Source organism: Aythya fuligula, chromosome 1 (assembly GCF_009819795.1).
Source record: "Aythya fuligula isolate bAytFul2 chromosome 1, bAytFul2.pri, whole genome shotgun sequence".
Taxonomy (NCBI): domain Eukaryota; kingdom Metazoa; phylum Chordata; class Aves; order Anseriformes; family Anatidae; genus Aythya; species Aythya fuligula.
The window spans coordinates 2,031,716-2,047,632 of record NC_045559.1 but is presented as its reverse complement, the minus strand read 5'-3'; the positions used below and the strand labels follow the sequence as shown (position 1 = coordinate 2,047,632).

The 15,917-nt window shown below is 47.4% G+C and overlaps 1 protein-coding gene across 1 annotated transcript in view; it reads left to right on the top strand.

Annotated features, from left to right (window-relative positions):
* Positions 1–15,917, top strand: part of EXOC4 (exocyst complex component 4) — a 368,415-nt gene that overhangs the window by 339,517 nt on the left and 12,981 nt on the right. The window contains exons 16-17 of the mRNA XM_032185122.1: positions 2,350–2,528; positions 4,433–4,592. Of these exons, the coding sequence (XP_032041013.1) occupies positions 2,350–2,528; positions 4,433–4,592 (339 nt within the window). The remainder of the gene's footprint in view (positions 1–2,349; positions 2,529–4,432; positions 4,593–15,917) is intronic.

Sequence of the window (15,917 nt, the reverse complement as noted above, 5' to 3'; positions counted from 1 at the left end):
TCTAACAGGTGTCTGCATATTTATCAGCCATTGAGCTTTGGCTTGCAGATAGGAGCTTTTCTTGCTCCTTTTTCAAACAGTAACAGAAACTGGGGAAGAGGAGGCAAGCACCAGCTGGATTTTCTAAAGGGCTGGATAGTTTTATGATGTCTCTAACTACACATGCGAAGATCAAAAGCAGCAAAACCCTTTCTTCAGGCTGCCAGCTGTCCACTCCGGGGCTGGGACGACATTTGTCCCTTGTGCGTCGTGTTGGCCAGGTGTGTTTTCATTGCTTCCCTTCCTCTGAAGCATCAAATGTAAGCGGGTGTCAGAGACAGGCAATGAGACTCGATGGGCCGTTGGTTTGTTCTGCTTTGACATATCCTGAGCCATAATTGCGTCCTCCTGTACGCTGGCAGAGCTCTCGTGAAGGAGCTTTAAAAAACTCCGCATTAGTTATTGTCAGCAGCCCTTCACCCTGCCATCCATCACCTGCTGGCCACTTGGTTGCAGGCATCACAAATGAGCTGGGGCTTGAAGGATTTGAGGAAAAGAGTGTTAAAGTATGGAAATGGAGCAGCTTTCCAGCTGCGATGTGGTGCAAGGTAACACAACCAACCTGGGCTCGTGGAATGGGTTTCTGGCCACAGTCCTCTGTGGAGTTCCCTCACAGGTGGGTGAAGCAAAATAAGTGCAAGTGGAAGTCAGGACAATTCTTGCTGGGATGTTGGAGTCGACCTCTGCCATCCTCCTCCAGCGCTTCTACCAGCATCCTAAATTTGATGCTGTAAATACACCATAGCATGTAAATCCTTTCAACGGGTGGCAAGGAGTGAGAAGGAGGGATGCTGCACCCAGGAGGATCCCCAGCAGGGCGGGAGCTCCCCTGCATTCATCACACCCCATTCACAACCCCCTGCAGCAAGAGAGCAAAATCCCAGTCCCTCTGGTGGCTGCTCAGAGCAGATTTCTCTGCATTCCCACGCCAGCTCCCCAGATCTGTGCCACTTGCAAGGTGCAGAGCACAGCTTGTGTTCATCCACACTTATCTGCACTTAACCCCTTGTCTTTCTCCTCCCGTAGGACCCCCGTTCATTCCCAGCTTTGCCAGATGCTGGTTGGCACCAGCCTGGGGTTGGTTTCTGCTCCTCTACTGCCAGCTGGGCATGCCCTGAGGACAGTGGTCACCGAGAACCTGCTCCTTAATTTCGTATCTGCTTCCTTAAATGAAACCTATTAGCATGTTCAGATCATTTACCATTTGTTTTGTTACAAACAACCGTGGAATTTTAGATTATTTAATCTATTACACTGTTTTCACATAAAAACCAAAGCTATATGGCATTACACAAGGACATTTTCCAAGAGGATGGGGACATGAAAGTCAGAACATACCACCACAGCTGTTTGAGCCAGCCTGGTGTGAATTTTATGCCTCGGTGTGCTGATCCTGATGGAAGAGATGGTGTCAGGGCACGTAAACCCACTACAGCACGTTGTCTCCAGGCCACCTTGGCAGGCAAATAGGAAAGAAAAAAGTTGCGGTAGTGTTAAAAGTTTGGGAATAGGCACTGTCTTGGCCTGCTAATTATCAGTTAATGTCCCCTGGCTCACTCTTTTTTTCCAATTTTAACTGCTCTTAGGGCTTACAAAGCCTGTAAGAAGTTGTCATTTAGGCATCAATATTAAAGTGCTGCTGAACCAGCACATGCGAGGCTGGAGAACCTGGTGAAAAGGCACTTGGCATTTTACTTTGATGGTGTAGGTCAGATCTGTTAATAAAGGGTCCTTTGTATTCACCTCTCGAGATAGGACGATGACAAGTCAAGAGGAGGATGCACTTAATGCAGACATAACCACTCATTTCTTAGAACTACTATTTTTTATCTGCTTGAACTTTGGAAGGAAAATTGTAAGATAACACTTTGCCTAAGGTGCATTTAATACAGTGTCATGATCAAGCAGTGTGCTTGGTTTTTGTTGTAGTTAGTTTTTTTCATTATTCCCAAAATAAAAGATTTAATTTCAAGAGATCTTAACTACTCTCAGTAGCCCCTCTGAATTCCCACAACATCTAATATATTAAGTTTTTGCGCAGTGTAATCAGCGATGCTTTCAGAAGACCTAATGGCAAAGCCACATCAAGGTCGGCACAAACGTGCTGGTATTTGGAGGGAGAAACAAAAGGAACAACTGTCCTTGGCAGCCTCAACCTCCCTGGAAATGTTGTGGCAATACTGCTTATCAGATATTGCTTGGGGGCTGGCCAATGCATGAAAATAAAAAAGAGTTAATTATTTTTAACACCCGCCGATATCTTAATGGCGAGCTTGTTGCAGTGTAACATTTCTTTTTTCTGTCTTGCAGAGTTCATTGCTTCCACTACCTGATCCCGCTGGCTAAACAAGGGAACTATGCCATCGTGGCCAACGTGGAGAGCATGGACTACGACCCCCTGGTTGTCCGGCTCAACAAGGACATCAGTGCTATCGAGGAGGCCATGAGCGCCAGCCTCCAGCAGCACAAGTTCCAGTACATTTTCGAAGGTCAGACATTTGCCAACGAGCTTGTAAGAGTTTGGTTCATATGAAAAGATGTTTCATTATCACTGCAAAGCTCTGAAATATTCTTTTGGGCGGTAAGATGCATGTGGTATTGTTGCCATCTGTGAGAAAAACCTCAATAATTTTCTCAGACAGGGTCTTCTGTGAAGCTCTTTTTTTTGTGATTGCAGTGGCAGGCATCCTGCGAGCCCAGCAAAAGTAGATCATAACACTATATTCTCTATTACCCGACACCTGATTCCTCGTTGGCTGGGTACTACAGGTTCACAAACTACTCGATGCCTATTACTATACAATATATGTACTTTTTTTTTGGCCAACCCTTAATTTCTCCTTTTCCTTTTTTTTCCTTCTCTCTTGACCAGAGGGCCCATGATTTTTTGTTTTTACTGATTTCGTTCTGCTCGTCCTATTTTTCTTAGCTATCCTCCTTATCTTGGGACAGTGGGACCTTCCCCTTACCTGCTTAACATACTCCCCACTGCCATGCCCTTGTTGTCTCTGCACAATCACTTTTGAATGTGCAAGGTCAGTGGAATTTCCCACTGCAAAAACACCTTCTCCTGCAAAAACACAACTTTGTCTCTCACACATCTACAGCAAATTGGTAAGTGCAAACGTGCAAACACAGGACAGTCAAATCTTGTTGCTCCCATAGCATTTCTGAGTGTATCTGACCGGATTCGAGCAGTGGGCCCACGCGGAGCAGGAAGGCAGTAAGGTGATGTACGTGCAGGACATTTTGTGCTTGGGAAGCCGGAGGGTACGTGCATATATTACAAGCGCAGTGCTATTATGGCACAGTTCCTACCCAAAGTGTAGCTATTCCATTACTAAAATTAAATTTCGAGAACATTAGCTCTTCAGATGTCTCATCTGTCGTGATTACCTTGGAGAATATAAATCACGTCTTGGTTCATCTCCCCTGTATTTATTTGTGGCGCTGACGCACGGTTGTCTTGCCTGCGTGCCGGGGTGCGCGTCCTTCTACGTGGTGGCTGACAGAGTCAGGAGAGAGGGGGCACTGGAGATGCACCCGCTGCACAGAATGGTATTTCAGCAGGGATCAAGGCTTTGCAAGCCTGGTTAGCCTTCTTCTGGCCACCACTGGTCCTAAAATAGGCTCTCAGTATCTCTGAATGCCCCCCACAAACCTGTGAGGCTCCTGATGGTGCTTTTTTTAATCAGGTCTTTTTATCAATGTCTACTCTCGTACTAACCTCTCTACTGAGTAAATTGGGCTGTTTTTTTGGGGGGGTTTGTAGTGCAACATGAGCGGTGGGTACATCATTCTGGGGCTGACTTTGACTCGTAGCAGCCAAGCTCTGTCCTTTAGTAGCAGAGGGCAGATGGAGACATCATTCAGGCTCAAGAAACTGTTCAGGACTGATCAGAGGGAGGCTGCACATCGAGTGCATTGAAATGCAGCTCACTTCTGCTCTTGCAGAGAGTGTACCGTGAAGAAATACCACTCCTTGGTAATAGATTAAAATATTAATATTTTGTAGGAGCAAATAGTGGTCCATTGATGGGACTGAGAGGGACTGAAAGGGACATTTTGCAAAGCCTGATGATAAATCTGGCAGCATCCTGTAAATATCAATGGCTACGATAATGCAACTTTGAGGTTTTTTACTATTATTATATGCTTTTTTGTTGTTTTTTTTTAAAATATATTTTTGCTATCAAAGGAAACGTTGAGGGAAGTCCTACTAAAATTCACAGGGAAGGTGAAGGCAGTTTCCGGATACAGTCTGGCAGATCTCCTGTTCCAGTTCACATGCACCCCTTAACAGCACTCACTCATGGGTTTTGTAGTAAATTACTGTTAATAAATATCTTCCTCCTGTGACTTTATTGTTTGATTTTTTTCTTCCCCCTCGCAGGTTTGGGCCACCTCATCTCCTGCATTCTGATCAACGGCGCCCACTATTTTAAGCGCATCAGTGAGTCTGGCATCAAGAAAATGTGCAGGAACATCTTCATCCTGCAGCAAAACCTGACCAACATCACCATGTCCCGTGAGGCTGACCTGGACTTTGCAAGGTGAGCTGGGGACCCTGTTTTGTCTTCATTACTATTTTGATGCCCTCGTGCAGGGTGGCAGCTCCTTCCAAAGGTTTCACCACTCACTGTGTGTGCAGCTGGATGAATACCATGAAGTTAGGGGCGTAGAAATGTTAATTGAAATATTTACTTTCCTCCTCATTGGGTGGGAGATTCAATTGAGATGCGTTCAGAGTTCACCATCAGCTCACAGTGGAGGTCCCACCAAAGTGTCTGTGCTTGGGGCTTCCCGTTGGTGTGGTTCCCTTAAGACCGAAACCCAGGCAAGGAAAAGCTTCTAGGTACAAGTCCTGCGTGGAATTTAAGCTGGTTTGATCCAGGGTCTTGATTCGTGCCCAGGTGAGTAATACTTTGGTTTGTCAAAGGCTTAAATTTTTAGCCACTTGCAGTACTGTGTGCGAACCTCAGGGGTGCCAGCTGTTGTCTCCCTTCAAGTTCTGTTGCTCTCAAAATGATAGCAATACTAAAACAACACCAAAACTGGTCATGACAGCTCCCCTGAAAGTTTCTCATCTTGTCCTGCTGCTTTATTCACTGAAGGAGAATCTCTTGAGGACTAACCACGTGCGTAAAAGCAAAAACTAAACGGGACCATCAGCAGAGCTGTGTTGGCCAAGCCTCTGTGGCCGCAGCTGGCTCAGCAATGGGCAGCTGAACCCAAGGAATAGCCAAAGGAGGAGGCTGGAATTTGCCATTTAAGGCATGTAGATCAAATGACAAAAGTTTTGCATGAGGCTCAGCTGTGACCCACCACAAACACTGGAAATTGTTGGTGTCACCTCTTGGCCATCGCTCACGGAGACTGAATTACGAGTGGCGTGACTCCCTCAGATGAGGGAGAGTAGGTATGGCCGAGTGCCTCATTTACTTGGGCTCTCATATGGGGAATGATCTCATTATTGAATTAGTCTTTTCATAATAACATTGACATGGGGAAGTTATGAATGCTGAGGCCTGGGGGAGAGACGGAGAGTGAGAGTGCTAGATCCATTACCAACTCTCCAAGGAATAAAGTTCCCAAATTCAATCTTTCCTTTTTTAAACGATTTTTTTTTTCTCCCTGATCCTTTGAAACGTTAAATAAATTAGCCCAGTTTTTTTTTGGCAGGCAGAACAGGGCTTGAGCACGTGCTGACAACAACTGGCACCCAGATAATGAGCTGCTGACCGAGCGCTGCTGGGGGCTGGTGTGATGTGGCCAGCCCTTCTCCGGAGGGTCTTTGCCATACGGGCTGAACAACCACGGAGAGAACAGAGCTGTGACTTGTAGAGCTGCATAATTTGACGTGGAGTTTGAAGGGAAGGGCGAGGAGGGAACGTGTTCCCCCCTCCTCATCTTGCTTGATGGATGATGTGCCATACCGGCGGTTTTCATGATAGCGAGCGCACGCGTACCAGCCTGCCTGGGCTGTAGGGTGAATAGTTTTTCTCCTGGGCCATTTGGGCTGCTGAGGGCCATCACGGAGAGCTGTGGAGCTCACACGAGATACCTGAGCTCTCTACACAGCTGCATCAGCTGCTTTGAGGTACCTGCGATGCAGATTTCTTCCCATAATACAAATTCAACTTTTTTTTTTTTTTAGCTTTCATGACTGCATTGCTTCCCTCTTTCTTTCGGGGCAGGTTTCTGTGATCTGCAGAAGATGTTTTATCCTTTTTGTTCTTCAGCTGACTCCTGAATGCTCATTATCCAGATTCCCCTTTTACATAAACAAGGTGTTTCACGCATCCGAACCCTGCCCTGCTCACCTGAATTTACAATTACCGGAGCAAGTTCTCCTGTTACCCCAGGGATTCCAGTTACCGAGGTCGATTCGAACTATAAAATAAACAACTGTTCACACCTAGAAAGCATAAAATAGCGTCAGCGTAGGATAAAAGTGGTTCGTACTTCTATCATATTTCTCATGCAGAAATCTGTAAATGCTTTGTGTGGTAGCTGACTGTCAGTTTTGCCTTTTTAAAGATGAGGAATGCTCACCTGCTCTTCCTTCTCCCTACACCTCGTGTTAGCTGGACTAAATTCCTTCCCTGCCTTAACTTTGCAGAGAACTGGGTGATTATTATGGAATGGGAGAGGAGATCTAACCCAGCTGGTGGCTCTCTGCACCATCTCTGGCCTTTGGAGGCAGTTCCCCGTATCCAAAATAATTCAGCTTTCAGGAACTTCATCAGAAGTCCTGGGCTCCTCCGAACAGGGAAAGATGTAATGGGTTTTGTGTCTTGTTTTTTTCTCACACACACACACACAAAAATGTTTTTCTCGTGTTTTTGCAGAGCTCTTTGTCCTCCTGGCTTGATCTAAGCCTCAGCACCCCTGTCCTTTTCTGCAAGTGAACACATTTAAATGGCAAGTGCTCGAGTTTATGGCAGAAAGCAGACCATTCAAGTAAGGGCCTCAGGACTTTTAAGATTTCCCTGGGCATTGTGATTTTGATTTTGGGTTTGTTGTTTGTTTGTTTTTCCACTTTTGGTATGTTCTTCAGGGCTTTCTATGGGCCCCAAAGAGCACTGGGCATCCCCTTTCTTCTCTATCTCAGCTGGTGACTTCTCAGAAACCCCAGTCAGGGAAGGTGGAAGGGAAAGATCTTCCTCCTCTGAAGCCAAAATCACACAGAGGATTCACGGCAAATCCTAAACCATGCAGCACTTGCTGGTTCTGGTGAGACTCTTGCTGTTTAAACCACATTCTTCAAAAGATTTGTAACCTGCAGGTGACAACAGGCTCTGGCAAGACGTGTGGCTTTGGGAGCAGTACCATGGCAGGGGGGAAATGTTTCAAATGAATTTTGCTTTAAGATTCTCAGTTTAAGGTGGAGCAGGGCAGGGAAACTCAGCAGAGCATCACGAAGCAGAGGTAGAGCACGTTTCTGTTGAAAAAAAAAGAGAAATTACCAACTTATGTGAGCTCTAGGAAGGAGTTTCTCCACTAACACACAAAAAAATGGGTAAAATAGGCTGGTTCTGACTGCTAAGGCATCACAAAAGAATTTGTATCATTTGCTAAATTTCCTGCAAATATGAATAGGTTTTACCCTTATATGTGTGTTCAGTATCTAGGCCAGCAGAAATGCAGGCGATGATTAGGGCATCTGCTATTGTATTAAAGAAAAAGCAGTATTTTCTTCCTGTAATGGTACCCAGTCACACACTGCCAAGTCTGCAATTGAGCCTGGATTCCAGATACCTCCACATTTTGGGAGTTTCAGACCCAGAATTGTATTGATGCCACTACAGGGATAAAAAAATCATCTTAAAATCCGGATTCCAGTTGAGGTCTTTTCCTTTCTGCTTTCCTTCACATCCCCTTTATCCCCTCTAAAATACAACTATGTGTTTATGCAGAGATTTCATCGGAGGTATTCAGAAAAGACTTGGTTTTGGCTTCAGCCTTATCCTTGAATACAACATCAGTCAGCTTTTAGATGTTCATTTTCCATAGGAAAAAAAAAAAAAAAAAAAAAAAAAAAAAAAAAAAAAAACCTTTTCCAACACACAGCAGTGATAAAATTGCCCTTTTCTTGAAAGTTAATTGAGTTGGTTGTGAGGGGAAGGGAGGGACCACTGATGAAATGTGGCCATTTCGTACAAGGCAATGTAATTTCGACCTCGGAGATAAAGGGGTTTGAGTGGTGCTCCTCTTCGTTATGGGCTTTGAAAATGTCCTTCATTCCTTAAATAGTTTGCAGCACGGAGATACAGAGGTGGCTGTGAGCCTACGAGTTAGATCAGAGGTTTTCCCTGCTGCAGCTGCCATTCAAGTTAGCAGCTGCTTTGGCCATCCACCCTGCAGGGACCAGAAATCTCTTTTCCTGTGGCTGAAGACCTTTATTTACCAGGGCCCTTGGCTTTGACCACGTCCTTCTAACAGATGTGGCACCCACGTTGGCACTGCTGGAGGATCCCGGCCGCTTGGAGAGGTCCCCAGTGGCCAGGCATGGGGAGAAGGCATCAGCATGCTGGGCAGTCGTCCTCAGATCAGACACAAATCAGCCCTAGCAGTGTAGAGCAGATGCCTGGGATCAAATGTGTCTGTCTGTATACAAATTCTGCTCAAATTCTCATTGTTCACAAAAGAAAATTGACCTTTGCTTCCTCTCCCCGGCCAAATACAGCTGCAGCTGCTGCTCTGACCCTGTTCCTTCGTGTCCCTGCTCTCCCAGCGATATCCGTGATGCTGCGATGTCCGTGCTTGTCTCCTTACATCCTCGGGGCAAGCACCCTGCACCCCTACAGCCAGCAGGAGAATTGGGAGGATTGCACCAGCTCTTGTGCTGGTTGCAAAGTGAGCGAGCACCGCCAAGGCGTTTGGAGGAAGCTGTGGGTAAAATTAACACCACTTAACCTCCATCAGGTCCTGGAAGCACGCCTTGCCCCAGAACCTGTCATTATTTAGGTGGCAGGGCAGTCCCATCCCACTGATTCTTGCACTGGGAGAGCTGGAAAACGCCCGCTAATCCCAGCAGGAACAGCCTCGAACCACAGCAGTGGGATTTCGAAGGGGGCTTTATTTCAGAGCACGGCTCTGGCTTGGATGCTCAGCACGCAGGACTCCTTCCCTGCTACAGCCAGCAGGCAGGGAATGTTTTTGTGGGATTGTGCAGGGGCAGGAGAGGTTTGTGCCTCTCTCCTGATGCACAAAGCTGTCCCAGGCAGGGCGAATAAGCAATAACATGCTGCCATCTACTGGGTGCTGCAGAGGGAAGGGGAAGCCGGTGTGCCTGAGAGATCCCTCAGCCATCCCAGTGCTCTGAAAGAAGTCCTTTCCGTTGCCAAATATTATTTCTCTTTCCAATTTTCTTCTCGATAGATAAACAGCAGGCTGTGCTTCCTGCCTGAGGGTGCAGCTGGCCGAAGGAGGCCTCCTTCAGGAGGTTTTTTGATGCTGGTTTTGTGCGTGTTGGACCCCACTTTCAGGTGCTGGAAGGATGCTGCAGGTAGAGCTGGGCATAAATGGGGGGCAGACTGCTACACGGAAAGGCCATGGCTCATTTCCCATGAAATATTAATCACTGAGGAAGGGACAATACATGGAACCAGACATTGGGGCACGAGAGGAACAACTGAGGTCTGGCTGTGGTGAAGGAGCAGCTGCTGCCTGAAGTCCTGGATCCAGTTGAGATACGTCCTCACCTCTTCTGCAGGTCAGGTGTGAGGAATTTGGGGTCCCAGGTACACTGGAGCCACTTCCATCGTGAAAGAGCCCTGACAGTCTCCCAGATGTTCTTTTGCTATTGAGGAATTTAAGGATTGGGGTGGGATTTCACCTCATGAAATCAGAGAATCAGAGAAAAAGTCACCACCACTTCCCAGGACGGATCGTAGGCAGACCCTTCCCTGCAGAGGAGCCAGGAGCAGAAGGAAAGCTGGAAGAAAAGCTCTCCTTTGCTGACAGCGTGGGAATGATGTCTTATCTCCATCTCCACGCTGGACTCATGTTGTGTATCTGTGGAGCACGGCCTCATTTTGTTTTTGCTGTTTTTAATTAACAAAGCTGCTTTAGTTTTCAATTAAGGACTTTTGGTTACAACAAAATCCCTATTTTCTTCTCCTTTCTTTTCTCTCTCGTTTTCTCCCCCCCGTAGTTTCCACTGAGCTTTGATCTCAGTGCAGGTTTAATTAGCTGTAATTAGTGGTTTCACTGCATTAACCAAAAATCCCAACTACAGAGGATTAAAAAACGCCCCTCAGCTTGACGGCTCCCTCCCCCTTCCCTCCCTTGGCTTCCCCTATGTGCTCTGGGGGATCAGAGACTGCCTGCCCATGGGGTCCTTCACCAGGTGGGTGCTGCTGAGCGATGCCCCGTGCCCACTAAAACTCCGCTGGAAGAACCCACCCATCTGTGTGGTTTCATTTCCAGTTCAATCTGCAGCTGCTGGGGGTTTTAGGAGGGCGTCAATTTATGCCTTCACGTTTTATAGAGGTGCTTTTTGGGGTTTCTGACTGCTCTCTGCAGTACAGGACGGTTACGGTAAGGTGCCTGCTCAAAAATTCACGGGATTTTGGTTTCTTTGACCCTACACAGCCTCTGGAAGCTATGATAAGGCCACATCCTTTAGGATGTTGGACTCAATCCTTATGGGTCCCTTCCAGCTCAGGAGATTCTGTGGTTCTGTGATCCTCTGCTGGAGCTGCCCAGCTCCTCACCACAGAAACACGAAGGGGTTTTGGAAGGGGTGACAGTGATCTGGGGAACCCCAAGTCACTGCTCTGCTCCCCTCCAGGGAAATACATGAGAAAATGTGGGGCAGGGGGCTGTGTGGTCCAGCTGGTCAGTCATAGCAGAGCATCCCCAGACACTTGTGTGTGGGAAAAGGCCTCAAACTGGAACTGGACAAGTTCCCCTGACCAGCTCAGAAGCTTTATGGACATTCATGGAGATGGCACTGGCTGAAAAATGCAGCGCTCCCAGCAGCTCACCCCACTGCCCATGAGTGGAGATCACAGATGGGTCCCTGTCCACTGTGGATCAAGCATTTCTCCTTACCACATCGATGTGAAAATCACCTCTTTTCAGTCACGTACCCCATCTCCTGGCAGTGCCAGGACCCAAAAGCCTCCTTGTGCCTTCCTGATTTCTCCAGGGTCAGAGGTTGGTGTAGTTCAGATCTGAGCTTTGCATCCATCAGGGTTTTACACTGATGGGCCTTGTGGGTCCCTTCCAGCTTGGAATATTGTATGATTCTGTGATTCTCTGCCCCCAAAACAGACTTCTTTGTTAAACCTGACATGTTTTGATGCATTTGGAGATGAGGTCTTTGTGCTCTCTCTGGTTGAAGTCTCTCTTCTGAAGTCTGAGGGCTCAAAATTCCTTCCAATTCCTCATTAGTGACTGCAGATTTTGCATTTATTCCTAGGATAACCTGGATGAGGGCTGTGCTCTGGCCTCTCTTCTGTCGCATGGGTCCTTTCAGCCCTTTTCCTTTCTGCAGGGTCAATAAGCCCAAAGTGGGTGAGAGCTTCTGGAGGGGCTTTATTTATCCCCTCCAGGACATCCTGACCGACATCAGATGTGAACAGACCCAAACACCCCTCGTGCCGGCCTGAAATTCTCCTCCCAGCACAGCCCTTGGGGCTTTTTCTGCCTCACCTGGAAAACTCCCTCCAAAACATGTTGTATTTTGTTAACCAGGTGAAATGCAGAGCCTGTACCAATAAAGGATCAGCAGCTCTTGACATCACTTTCAGGAAAGCATCAGCCAGCCCCAAAGGCTCGGTGCAAATCCGTGACAGCGTGCACATGGACCCCACGACGCCGACACCTCGCCACATGCCACCTTCTCCTCCTCCTCTTTTCAGTCGTGTCAGCACAGCGGGCACTGATGCGACGCGTTAAATTAGAGCAGGGAAATGATTCAGCCCGGGGAGAAGGGCTATCGTTTGCTTTTTGCATCTTTTTTTTTTTTTTTTTTTTCCGCTTTTTTTTGGCAGGATCAGCTCCCCGGTCTGGTTCACAGCGGGCCTCGCAAACAGCTGTGCTGGCACAAGTGAAGGAGAGGGAACAAAGAAGGAAATGAGCTGTAATGCTCTGAAACGATAATGTTCCTGAAAATGGAACTGCACCTTACATTAGGGTAAGACATCGGGGCGAGTAAGGGAATCGCTCGAGATGGCAGCAGAGATGAGGCAGGAGCAGCAAAGGCGTCTTCGCGCAGCAGGCATCGCTCTTCTCTTGCCATCTTTGAGCCATTTGGCCTCCCTCCAGCCTGAGGACGGACAACTTTTGTTCTCGAGTTTGCTGAGCAGCACATTTCTTATTCACTCGGCGTGCCTGGGAGATGCCTTGCCTGCTGCTGCTTCTCCACGTTAGAAAAAAAAAACCTCCAAGACGGTGATTTGCCAGCTGTTGGGAAGCGAAGGGCCCGGCTCTTGGGGGATGACATTTCTCCCGTTTGTCTTGAAGTAATTTTTGAGAGCACTTGAGCCCGTGAAGATGGGAAGAAAGTGGCTGACCCACCGGGTAGTGACAGCACGTCCCTCCCCTTCCTTTGGTGGCCGCGTGGATCGTAAATTCCTCAAGGAAGGGATAGGGCTGGCTTTGCAATTAAAACACACACCAGGCATTTCGCAGAAAGAGAGGCCATGGCAGCCCAAAGGACACAAATTCAAGTCCAAAAAAGTGTTCAAGCCCCAGTGTAACTTTCAGATCCGTGCCTTGACCCATTGTAAGTAGAGGCCCACCACAGTCACATCGTCATTAAAAGACAATTTCATGGTTGCCCTCGGTTCTTCACAGCAAGTAACGAGATGTAGGTACCTTCAGAGTGTGATTTTTTTTTGGTTGGTTCATGTATTTTCTTTGAAACGAGATGCAGGACCTCCTCAGAGGCCGTCTAGGGTCAGGAGGTGACTTTGTAGATGGGCAGATCCATCCGTAAGCACCCTTGGTAGTATTTTACACCAGGTAGCAGCCCCCTACTAGGGGTTAGAGGGTTGAATTTGGCAGTTCCTCCATCCTTAATGTCCAAACAAGCCATGTTGTGTGAAACCACCTAATATCCACTTGTCACTGCTGTCATTCCATAGAGCAAAGGAAACGTCCTAAAATACCAGTAGGGTGCTGGAAGGCTCCGGCCCTGCCCAGGCTTTCTGCTCTCGTCTCGAGGCTTTCATTTTGCTCAGCCATTTCTCTTTTTCCCGGAGGCGCTTTTAATCTTCGCACTGTAACCTTTAAAGATATAGGTTTTAGTGGCCTCTGTAATGATTTCCATTGCCTGAGCGTGGACGTCTGAGTTGCTCCGAGTAAAGAGATTAATTCAATTTTCCTAAACTGGAAATGGACTGAAAAACAGAGAGGCTTCATTGACTTTTCTTCGCTTGGCTCTCGGTGTGTTAGGGAAACAATCGATGGAGGTGAACTTCTCAGCCAGCCAAAGCCTGCGTTCACATTTCCAGGGACGCAAGCTGAGGAAGATGCAAATAAACATTTTTAAGACGTGGTTTTGGCTCCTAGACTTGGCCACAGCGCGTTCCCGCTCTGCATTAGCAGCAGCAGGATATATTCCCCTGGAAATGAATTACAAACAAATTCCTCATTTATCCCCGAGGTGACAGTCTTTTGCTGATATGTGCTTTCTTGAGACTAATAAGTTTTGAATGTCGTTGGGAGGGAAAAAAAAAAAAAAAATCAAAGTAATTACTTCGTGTTCCCAAGCTTCTTATTTGTGTAGGTGCATGTGTGTTTATCTCTTTCTGTCATGCTGCATTGCTAATGGTAATTAAAGGGAAAGGATTTTTCTGTTTCGAAGTTTTGCTTCTTACTTTTTACCTTTGGTAACTTTGGTCTCCGTGACAATAGTCACTGACCAGCTGCTTGCAGAACTGCAGTTGCTTTAAGTTCAGGAAATTCGGGCTGCCCAGCTGGAGCTGAATAGTTTTGTTTAGCTGGGCATGGAGCACCTGGGGTAGGTGTTGATTTTCTTTGCAGACCAGGTTTTGAAAGCACTTCTTGTAGGTGCGGGTCTTGGTCTCCACCCGCATTTTGGCGGTGGTTCTTGCAAATTGTGGAGTACACATCGGTGTTGGTTTTTTTTTGTTTGTTTTGTTTTGTTTTGTTTTGTCTTGTTTTGACTGTGCAGGATTTGGTAGTGTGGGTGTCAGCAGCAGAAATTCGGAGCAAAACCAAGTTGTACGGGGTCAGCAGTGGTGCTGTGCACGCTCACCACCTGCTCGTGGCTCCCTGGTAAGCGTGAAATTCATGGGCTGGACCAAAACCTCAGCCCCATCACCACATCCAGCAACTGCCGAGGTTAATAGGGCCCTTCTTGTCCCCTAGAAATACAAAGCTGATTGTGAAAGCTCACTTCGAGGTCCACATAAAGGACATAACACATGTGATACACCGCTGGCTTTAGCCATAAAGGGGCTAAGGAGGTTTTGTGTGCGCAGATAGCAACTTTATTCACTTGCTTTAAATCTGCCTTAGGAACATCTTAGCAATCCTCTTCTTCTGCTGGAGGCCAAGGATCTTCTCCTCCTTCCTTCACTCGATCCCCTGCACATCTCCCGGCTCTCCTAAGGGACTCAGGAGAGACCCAGGAAAGGGAAAACCGCTCCTCATTTTCAGATCTCAAGGGACAAAAGTCAATTTTGCACGGGCGGAGTGGTGCCAAAAGGGAAAGCAGCGTCCTCATCCCCCCCTTCCTACGGCCCACGGCATTTCTCAGTTTCTGCTGGCGATGTCCCCTGTCCTGCCTCGCACGTTGTTGGCGGGTGGCTGTCATTCAGCGGCGCGTGGCTGTCACCTCCGTGGAGCAGCTCGGCTCTCCTGCAGAGCTACCACATGCTGGTTTGTAATTCAAAACGCAAGCAGAAGGGATAAAAAGAAGGGGCGGGCATGGAAAACCGCCTGCAGCTTTCCTTCGGGGATCTGGGGGGGGGCAGCAGAGGTCAGGAGAGATGGGAGCAGAGGTTTGAGCCCAGAGGTGGGATGGAGAGGGACCTCAGGGGTTGTGTGAGGTGCAGAGCTCAAGAAGAGGAGGTCCCAGGCTCTTTTTGCTCTCATGGTGTCCGTGAGCATATATTTGCACCCATGGGTGTGCAAATGACTCTACCTGGAATTATTCCAGAGGTTATTTTGACTGCAATTCAGTCTAATTATTTTTTATGATCATTACTGTGTTGTAAGTGATCACTGCCCGGGGATAAGCGAGGAAGGGAAGAGGGAACTCAGCGGGTTTCACTCTTGATTCTGAGTTTTCTTTTCCTTTATGGCAGCGAAGAGTCGTGCCCACCAACACTAGCGATGGGCTCGGTGGATCTTCTGCTCTCGTTGGAGCAACGTGCTCTGTGCTCACCTGTGAGATGCAGGAGCTGCTGAAGCTTCCCTAAGGGGAGCTGGAAGGGGTGGCAGGAGGAAAGACATTTCAGTTCGTTTTAATCTGTTAACCAGATTGGGATTAACAAACAAATCTTCAGTTGTCTTATATTTCCTAAAGGCTCAGGTAACATGGAGGTAGTTCGGGTTTGAGGTGTCTCTTGGACTGTCATGATTGATACCATTCAGCTGAGGTCAAAACTTGGCCTCAGACTCCAGACTGAGCCTAAAGAAATGTTCAGAGTCACCCTGCAGGACCAGATACCACCATGAGCTTACACGAACTCCATATCTGAGCTCTTATATCGTGCTTGGAGCTCCTATTTACTCCAGAAGCAGCTTTTAGAAATTCCTTTCTGCTCCCCTGCTCTGCCTGTGCACCGACTTTGCATGTTGAAGGTTTGCTTGCTTTTTAGGAGCTCCCACTTAAACGCACAGCAACCAGCTGTTAAAGGACAGATATTTTAAGAAGGGAGGTTGGTGTGAGA